Source organism: Seriola dumerili, unplaced genomic scaffold (assembly GCF_002260705.1).
Source record: "Seriola dumerili isolate Sdu_G_001 unplaced genomic scaffold, Sdu_1.0 BDQW01000542.1, whole genome shotgun sequence".
Taxonomy (NCBI): Eukaryota; Metazoa; Chordata; class Actinopteri; order Carangiformes; family Carangidae; genus Seriola; species Seriola dumerili.
Window position 1 is genome coordinate 1 of NW_019174797.1, and position 10,323 is coordinate 10,323.

At 38.0% G+C, this 10,323-nt stretch overlaps 6 gene segments (V, D, J or C); all 6 read left to right on the top strand.

Annotated features, from left to right (window-relative positions):
* The first annotated feature begins 260 nt into the window (after positions 1-260).
* On the top strand, positions 261-756 carry LOC111235907. The segment is given in 2 exon segments: positions 261-309; positions 411-756. Coding segments are annotated over 2 exon segments (366 nt in total).
* A 676-nt stretch (positions 757-1,432) lies between these two features.
* LOC111235910 lies at positions 1,433-1,980 on the top strand. The segment is given in 2 exon segments: positions 1,433-1,581; positions 1,671-1,980. Coding segments are annotated over 2 exon segments (351 nt in total).
* Positions 1,981-3,829: 1,849 nt separating this feature from the next.
* LOC111235909 lies at positions 3,830-4,369 on the top strand. The segment is given in 2 exon segments: positions 3,830-3,970; positions 4,060-4,369. Coding segments are annotated over 2 exon segments (351 nt in total).
* Positions 4,370-6,199: 1,830 nt separating this feature from the next.
* On the top strand, positions 6,200-6,746 carry LOC111235913. The segment is given in 2 exon segments: positions 6,200-6,352; positions 6,442-6,746. Coding segments are annotated over 2 exon segments (348 nt in total).
* An 800-nt stretch (positions 6,747-7,546) lies between these two features.
* LOC111235906 lies at positions 7,547-8,195 on the top strand. The segment is given in 2 exon segments: positions 7,547-7,703; positions 7,794-8,195. Coding segments are annotated over 2 exon segments (390 nt in total).
* A 628-nt stretch (positions 8,196-8,823) lies between these two features.
* LOC111235908 lies at positions 8,824-9,759 on the top strand. The segment is given in 2 exon segments: positions 8,824-8,872; positions 8,971-9,759. Coding segments are annotated over 2 exon segments (363 nt in total).
* Positions 9,760-10,323: the final 564 nt, after the last annotated feature.

Sequence of the window (10,323 nt, forward strand, 5' to 3'; positions counted from 1 at the left end):
TCTTGTGAATAAACCTTATGAACAATGTCATTCGACCAATAATCGGTTTTTAACAACTATAATTCCAATAATAAAATTCAACTTCTGAAGACTTTTCTCTCACTGTAGAATAATATTTTATAAATATAAAAAAGAAAGTCAAATGCAAACCAGTTCTCTCCTCCCTGTGAGGAGGAGTCAATGCAAAACTCAGATGTCTTCCTCCTCTACTTATCTGACTGCAGAGAGGATGACAGAGAACAGTGGACACACAGTTTAACATGATGGACTATAGGACAGGACTGCTGCTTTTAACTCTCTGCTGGGCAGGTGAAGAGTTTCTCTGATCCTGAGTTGAAGTTGTATTTAAAATTTGAAGCATTAAATCAACTTCCCAGCTATTTATTTATTTATTTATTTTTTTGTTACAGGTGTTGATGGTCAGACTCTGACAGAATCTGAACCAGCGGTTAAAAGGCCTGGAGAATCCCACAGACTGACCTGTATAACATCTGGATTCACATTCAGTGACTACTACATGGCCTGGATCAGACAGGCTCCTGGAAAAGGACTGGAGTGGGTCGCTACTATCAGCAATGGTGGTGGTAGCAGCAAATTCTACTCTCAGTCAGTCCAAGGCCGGTTTACCATCTCCAGAGACAACAGCAGACAGCAGCTGTATCTGCAGATGAATAGTCTGAAGACTGAAGATTCTGCTGTTTATTATTGTGCTCGAGAGCCACAGTAACTGGAGTTGGTTGAACAGCTGTACAAAATCCATCAATCCTCATATTTCAGGCTGGTGGAGCCTGAGTTTTAAGTGTTATTGTGTTATTATTATATATATTACATATCAAATAATTGATTTCATATGACATATTTATATAAGAGTATATGCTTCACATCGCCAATACTTTATTCTTTCCTGAGAAATATGACAAAACAAAAGTCCTAATAAGGAGAATTTGTACAACAATGTGGCTGCTGAAAACAAACTTCAAATGCATTATGTTCTTTTGAATAAATACATATAATTTCTGTAAATGATGTGGATTAAAAAGTGATTCATATCATGAGAGTGAAAAAAAATGTTGCAGTTCCAACTATAAAATCAGCAGACGTCAGTCATTGTCAAGTTTCTGAGGCACTATGTTGTTCTCATTGATATGAACTGACGCAACCACACAGATAAAGGTAAAATATGGTGATAATGACAAAAGTAAATCAACTAATGCAGGAACTATACCACAGTTTTCATCTCAGCTAAAGGATGCATTTGTTTGTGTATTGTCACACAGGTTTAGTAAGTAAATACAGATAACAATTAAATAGAGGAATAAATGCTGTAGTAAAAATAGATGTGCTGACACATTAATCTGATGTAGGAGGTGTTGACAGTAACACCAAACAGACTCTTCTATCGGCTCCAGTTAGACCAACACTGACGCTTCATGTGTTTGATTCTATGCAAACTCAGTGACCTTCCTTGTTACTCAGCTATAAAAACTTCAGATCAGACTGTCAGTGGAGTTCACAGCTCGTCAGCTTCACCATAAACCATGTTTTCTGTAGCTCTGCTGCTGCTGTTGGCAGCTGGATCCTGTGAGTCTCTCTGGATTTGTCATAGTCAACATTTCTTCTCTTGCTGTAGAACTTGATCATTTATAACAAAACATTTTCTTTTTTAACAGGTGTGAAGTGTGAACAGTTGACACAGCCAGCCTCTGTGACTGTGCAGCCAGGTCAACGTCTCACCATCACCTGTCAGGTCTCTTATTCTGTTAGCAGCTACTACACAGCTTGGATCAGACAGCCTGCAGGGAAAGGACTGGAGTGGATTGGAAGTGCTGCTACTGGATACACAACATACTATAAAAATTCACTAAAGAACAAATTCAGTATTGAAACAGACTCTTCCAGCAAAACAGTGACTCTAAATGGACAGAATGTGCAGCCTGAAGACACTGCTGTGTATTACTGTGCCAGACACACACAATAACACAAACCATCAGTAGACCTGAACAAAAACCCCTCAGTGCCTGAACACTTGTAACATGAAGCCACCAGAGGAGGAGCCCTCAGACCACTAATGATTTCACACCAGCTCACTGTTACAGTCAAGAGAGAAACAGTATTTAGATTTTATAAATGGTTCTTAATTAAATTTTACAGCAACTGTTTTCAACAATTTAAATATGTTGACTTTATAATCTCTGAAATATTACTGTATGTTTCCCGAAGTGAAAACTGAATAACACTATTACACCTTTCAAGTGATGAAATTCATCCAGCTGAGAACCTGGTTTTAAAAAGGTCATAATCCAACAAGACATGGATCTTTACAAAGTGTCTCTTCCATAAAATCAATATTTAAAAAACAAAGTGTTTAGTTGTGTGATGTTTTTTCTTGTGAATAAACCTTTTGAACAATGTCATTCGACCAATAATCTGTTTTCAACAACTAAAATTCCAATAATGAAATTAAACTTCTGAAGACTTTTCTCACACTGTAGATTAATATTTCATAAATATAAAAAAGAAAGTCAAATGCAAACCAGTTCTCTCCTCCCTGTGAGGAGGAGTCAATGCAAAACTCAGATGTCTTCCACCTCTACTTATCTGACTGCAGAGAGGATGACAGAGAACAGTGGACACACAGTTTAACATGATGGACTATAGGACAGGACTGCTGCTTTTAACTCTCTGCTGGGCAGGTGAAGAGTTTCTCTGATCCTGAGTTGAAGTTGTCTTTAAAACTTTGAAGCATTTAATCAACTTCCCAGCTATTTATTTATTTTTGTTTTTTGTTACAGGTGTTGATGGTCAGACTCTGACAGAATCTGAACCAGTGGTTAAAAGGCCTGGAGAATCCCACAGACTGACCTGTATAACATCTGGATTCACATTCAGTGACTACTACATGGCCTGGATCAGACAGGCTCCTGGAAAAGGATTGGAGTGGATTGCCTGGCATGATAGTGGTAGTGGCAGTAGCAAATACTACTCTCAGTCAGTCCAAGGCCGGTTTACCATCTCCAGAGACGACAGCAGAGAGCAGCTGTATCTGCAGATGAACAGTCTGAAGACTGAAGATTCTGCTGTTTATTATTGTGCTCGAGACTCACAGTGACTGGAGTTGGTTGAACAGCTGTACAAAATCCATCAATCCTCATATTTCAGGCTGGTGGAGCCTGAGTTTTAAGTGTTATTGTATTATTATTATATATATTACATATCAAATAATTGATTTCATATGACATCTTTATATAAGAGTATATGCTTCACATCGCCAATTATTTTATCCTTTCCTGAAAAATATGAAAAACAAAAGTCCTAATAAGGAGAATTTGTACAACAATGTGGCTGCTGAAAACAAACTTCAAATGCATTATGTTCTTTTGAATAAATACATATAATTTCTGTAAATGATGTGGATTAAAAAGTGATTCATATCATGAGAGTGAAAAAAAATGTTGCAGTTCCAACTATAAAATCAGCAGACGTCAGTCATTGTCAAGTTTCTGAGGCACTATGGTGTTCTCATTGATCTGAACTGACGCAACCACACAGATAAAGGTAAAATATGGTGATAATGACAAAAAGTAAATCAACTAATGCAGGAACTATACCACAGTTTTCATCTCAGCTAAAGGATGCATTTGTTTGTGTATTGTCACACAGGTTTAGTAAGTAAATACAGATAACAATTAAATAGAGGAATAAATGCATTAGTAAAAAAAGTTATGTGCTGGAACCTAAATAATTAATCTGATGTAGGAGTTAAAAGTAACACTGAACAGACTCTTCTATTGGCTCCAGTTAGACCAACACTGACGCTTCATGTGTTTGATTCTATGCAAACTCAGTGACCTTCCTTGTTACTCAGCTATAAAAACTTCAGATCAGACTGTCAGTGGAGTTCACAGCTCGTCAGCTTCACCATAAACCATGTTTTCTGTAGCTCTGCTGCTGCTGTTGGCAGCTGGATCCTGTGAGTCTCTCTGGATTTGTCATGGTCAACATTTCTTCTCTTGCTGTAGAACTTGATCATTTATAACAAAACATTTTCTTTTTTAACAGGTGTGAAGTGTGAACAGTTGACACAGCCAGCCTCTGTGACTGTGCAGCCAGGTCAACGTCTCACCATCACCTGTCAGGTCTCTTATTCTGTTAGCAGCTACTACACAGCTTGGATCAGACAGCCTGCAGGGAAAGGACTGGAGTGGATTGGAATGGCTGCTACTGGATACACAACATACTATAAAGATTCACTAAAGAACAAATTCAGTATTGAAACAGACTCTTCCAGCAAAACAGTGACTCTAAATGGACAGAATGTGCAGCCTGAAGACACTGCTGTGTATTACTGTGCCAGACACACACAATAACACAAACCATCAGTAGACCTGAACAAAAACCCCTCAGTGCCTGAACACTTGTAACATGAAGCCACCAGAGGAGGAGCCCTCAGACCACTAATGATTTCACACCAGCTCACTGTTACAGTCAAGAGAGAAACAGTATTTAGATTTTATAAATGGTTCTTAATTAAATTTTACAGCAACTGTTTTCAACAATTTAAATATGTTGACTTTATAATCTCTGAAATATTACTGTATGTTTCCCGAAGTGAAAACTGAATAACACTATTACACCTTTCAAGTGATGAAATTCATCCAGCTGAGAACCTGGTTTTAAAAAGGTCATAATCCAACAAGACATGGATCTTTACAAAGTGTCTCTTCCATAAAATCAATATTTAAAAAACAAAGTGTTTAGTTGTGTGATGTTTTTTCTTGTGAATAAACCTTTTGAACAATGTCATTCGACCAATAATCTGTTTTCAACAACTAAAATTCCAATAATGAAATTAAACTTCTGAAGACTTTTCTCACACTGTAGATTAATATTTCATAAATATAAAAAAGAAAGTCAAATGCAAACCAGTTCTCTCCTCCCTGTGAGGAGGAGTCAATGCAAAACTCAGATGTCTTCCACCTCTACTTATCTGACTGCAGAGAGGATGACAGAGAACAGTGGACACACAGTTTAACATGATGGACTATAGGACAGGACTGCTGCTTTTAACTCTCTGCTGGGCAGGTGAAGAGTTTCTCTGATCCTGAGTTGAAGTTGTCTTTAAAACTTTGAAGCATTTAATCAACTTCCCAGCTATTTATTTATTTTTGTTTTTTGTTACAGGTGTTGATGGTCAGACTCTGACAGAATCTGAACCAGTGGTTAAAAGGCCTGGAGAATCCCACAGACTGACCTGTATAACATCTGGATTCACATTCAGTGACTACTACATGGCCTGGATCAGACAGGCTCCTGGAAAAGGATTGGAGTGGATTGCCTGGCATGATAGTGGTAGTGGCAGTAGCAAATACTACTCTCAGTCAGTCCAAGGCCGGTTTACCATCTCCAGAGACGACAGCAGAGAGCAGCTGTATCTGCAGATGAACAGTCTGAAGACTGAAGATTCTGCTGTTTATTATTGTGCTCGAGACTCACAGTGACTGGAGTTGGTTGAACAGCTGTACAAAATCCATCAATCCTCATATTTCAGGCTGGTGGAGCCTGAGTTTTAAGTGTTATTGTATTATTATTATATATATTACATATCAAATAATTGATTTCATATGACATCTTTATATAAGAGTATATGCTTCACATCGCCAATTATTTTATCCTTTCCTGAAAAATATGAAAAACAAAAGTCCTAATAAGGAGAATTTGTACAACAATGTGGCTGCTGAAAACAAACTTCAAATGCATTATGTTCTTTTGAATAAATACATATAATTTCTGTAAATGATGTGGATTAAAAAGTGATTCATATCATGAGAGTGAAAAAAAATGTTGCAGTTCCAACTATAAAATCAGCAGACGTCAGTCATTGTCAAGTTTCTGAGGCACTATGTTGTTCTCATTGATATGAACTGACGCAACCACACAGATAAAGGTAAAATATGGTGATAATGACAAAAGTAAATCAACTAATGCAGGAACTATACCACAGTTTTCATCTCAGCTAAAGGATGCATTTGTTTGTGTATTGTCACACAGGTTTAGTAAGTAAATACAGATAACAATTAAATAGAGGAATAAATGCTGTAGTAAAAATAGATGTGCTGACACATTAATCTGATGTAGGAGGTGTTGACAGTAACACCAAACAGACTCTTCTATTGGCTCCAGTTAGACCAACACTGACGCTTCATGTGTTTGATTCTATGCAAACTCAGTGACCTTCCTTGTTACTCAGCTATAAAAACTTCAGATCAGACTGTCAGTGGAGTTCACAGCTCGTCAGCTTCACCATAAACCATGTTTTCTGTAGCTCTGCTGCTGCTGTTGGCAGCTGGATCCTGTGAGTCTCTCTGGATTTGTCATAGTCAACATTTCTTCTCTTGCTGTAGAACTTGATCATTTATAACAAAACATTTTCTTTTTTAACAGGTGTGAAGTGTGAACAGTTGACACAGCCAGCCTCTGTGACTGTGCAGCCAGGTCAACGTCTCACCATCACCTGTCAGGTCTCTTATTCTCTTAGCAGCTACTACACAGCTTGGATCAGACAGCCTGCAGGGAAAGCAATGGAGTGGATTGGAATGAGAGCTGGTGGCACTTCATTCTACAAAGATTCACTGAAGAACAAGTTCAGTATCGACTTAGACTCTTCCAGCAACAGAGTGACTCTAAACGGACAGAATGTGCAGCCTGAAGACACTGCTGTGTATTACTGTGCCAGACACACACAATAACACAAACCATCAGTAGACCTGAACAAAAACCCCTCAGTGCCTAAACACTTGTAACATGAAGCCACCAGAGGAGGAGCCCTCAGACCACTAATGATTTCACACCAGCTCACTGTTACAGTCAAGAGAGAAACAGTATTTAGATTTTATAAATGGTTCGTAATTAAATTAATTAATTTTACAACTGTTTTCAACAATTTAAATGTGCTGACTTTATAATCTCTGAAATATTACTGTATGTTTCCCAAAGTGAAAACTGAATAACACTATTACACCTTTCAAGTGATGAAATTCATCCAGCTGAGAACCTGGTTTTAAAAAGGTCATAATCCAACAAGACATGGATCTTCACAAAGTGTCTCTTCCATAAAATCAATATTAATTAAATGATGTGGATTAAAAAGGTATTCATATCGTGAGAGTTAAAAAGAAATATTGCAGTTCCAACTATAAAATCAGCAGACGTCAGTCATTATCAAGTTTCTGAGGCACTATGGTGTTCTCATTGATATGAACTGACGCAACCACACAGATAAAGGTAAAATATGGTGATAATGACAAAAAGTAAATCAACAAATGCAGGAACTATACCACAGTTTTCATCTCAGCCAGAGCATGCATTTTTTGTTCATTGTCATACAGGTTTAGTAAGTAAATACAGGTAATAAGTAAATATATATAGAAGAATAATTGCTGCATTAAAAAAGTTATGTGCTGCCACATTAATAATTAATTACATGTAGTATGAGGTGTTGACAGTAAAATTGAACAAACACTATCGGCTCCAGTTAGACCAACTCTGATGCTTCATGTGTTTGATTCTATGCAAACTCAGTGACCTTCCTTGTTACTCAGCTATAAAAACTTCAGATCAGACTGTCAGTGGAGTTCACAGCTCGTCAGCTTCACCATAAACCATGTTTTCTGTAGCTCTGCTGCTGCTGTTGGCAGCTGGATCCTGTGAGTCTCTCTGGATTTGTCATAGTCAACATTTTCTTCTCTTGCTGTAGAACTTGATCATTTATAACAAAACATTTTCTTTTTTAACAGGTGTGAAGTGTGAACAGTTGACACAGCCGGCCTCTGTGACTGTGCAGCCAGGTCAACGTCTCACCATCACCTGTCAGGTCTCTTATTCTGTTAGCAGCTACTACACAGCTTGGATCAGACAGCCTGCAGGGAAAGGACTGGAGTGGATTGGAATGGCTGCTACTGGAGCTTCATACTACAAAGATTCACTAAAGAACAAGTTCAGTATTGACTTAGACTCTTCCAGCAACAGAGTGACTCTAAATGGACAGAATGTGCAGCCTGAAGACACTGCTGTGTATTACTGTGCCAGACACACAATAACACAAACCATCAGTAGACCTGAACAAAAACCCCTCAGTGCCTGAACACTTGTAACATGAAGCCACCAGAGGAGGAGCCCTCAGACCACTAATGATTTCACACCAGCTCACTGTTGCAGTAAAGAGAGAAACAGTGTTTAGATTTTATAAATGGTTCTTAATTAAATTTTACAGCAACTGTTTTCATTAATTCAAATATGCTGACTTTATAATATCTGAAATATAACTGTACATTTACCAAAGGTGAAAACTGAATAACACTATTACACCTTTCAAGTGATGAAATTCATCCAGCTGAGAACCTGGTTTTAAAAAGGTCATAATCCAACAAGACATGGATCTTCACAAAGTGTCTCTTCCATAAAATCAATATTTAAAAAACAAAACATATTCTCTCAATCGCAACTGCACTAGTTACTGAATCAGTATCATGAAATTTTTCAGAGTTTTCAGTTGTGTGATGTTTTGTCTTGTGAATAAACCTCATGAACAATATAATTCAACCAAAAATCGTTTTTTAACAACCTAAATTCCAATAATAAAATTAAACTTCTGAAGACTTTTCTCTCACTTTAGAATAATATTTTATAAATATAAAACAGAAAGTCAAATGCAAACCAGTTCTCTCCTCCCTGTGAGGAGGAGTCAATGCAAAACTCAGATGTCTTCCACCTCTACTTATCTGACTGCAGAGAGGATGACAGAGAACAGTGGACACACAGTTTAACATGATGGACTATAGGACAGGACTGCTGCTTTTAACTCTCTGCTGGGCAGGTGAAGAGTTTCTCTGATCCTGAGTTGAAGTTGTCTTTAAAACTTTGAAGCATTTATTCAACTTGCCAGCTATTTATTTATTTATTTTTTTGTTACAGGTGTTGATGGTCAGACTCTGACAGAATCTGAACCAGTGGTTAAAAGACCTGGAGAATCCCACAGACTGACCTGTATAACATCTGGATTCACATTCAGTGACTACTGGATGCATTGGATCAGACAGGCTCCTGGAAAAGGACTGGAGTGGATTGCTGCTGATCCCAATAGTGGCAGCACAAAATATTACTCTCAGTCAGTCCAAGGCCGGTTTACCATCTCCAGAGACAACAGCAGAGAGCAGCTGTATCTGCAGATGAACAGTCTGAAGACTGAAGATTCTGCTGTTTATTATTGTGCTGGAGACTCACAGTGACTGGAGTTGGTTGAACAGCTGTACAAAATCCATCAATCAACAGTCCATGCATGAACTATTTTTTGAATTATTTTTATTTCAAGTTATATTTTCTTTGACAGATGACAGTGAAAAATCATGTTGCATTTTCTCTTGTAAAAGGTCAGTCAGTTTCAGGTTTCTGTCTCCTCTGTTACTAAACTCAGATCTGTTGTTCTCATTGATGTGAACTGACTAACTCTTGAAGTCTGGACTGAACTAAACCATCAAACTCCTGCTGGTCTTATACACTGGATGTTACACTGAAAATTAAGATTTTTCTATCCTAAAAAAATAATAACATTAAAAAAGGCACTATAAAACCACTCTGCGTGATATTTGAGTATGACTGATTTTTAACTTGTGAAAGCATATATCCTCTTAGGTGGAGGTAAATAAAAAAATACAGTGATTAATAAAATGCTGTGCTCATATGTTTGAAGTAAATGTACCTGAGACAGACTGTAAACATGGCTGACAGAAAGTAACATTCCCGGTGGTTGGTCTTATTCTTTCCATGGGTGCACATCATCATTGTTATTGTAATGTTGATTTGTGGAATATAATACTGGTGTGATCCCATCGCAAGGTGGTCTGTGGATGGGAGTGATGCTGGGATACAGTGATCTGTGACTGAAAACTAATGTGGGCCAGCGGGATAACATGGGGGGCCAATGACCTCTTCACTACTTCTTGCTGACCTACGTCTGGCGACCTTGCCCAGACCACACCCATCTTTGATCTTTGCCTTTTTTGATCTCAACCACACACCTGTCAAGTTTCATTACTGACAAAATCTGTCCACAGACAGACTGACTGACAGACACTGAAAAACCTGCCAAAGTGCTAAAAAACACTTCTCTGATAGTTCCTGCTACAGTAGGTGTCTTCAGGACACACACACGCACGGATGCACATGTACACACACACACACACACACACACACACACACACACACACACACACACACACACACACACACACACACACACACACACACACACACACACACACACACACA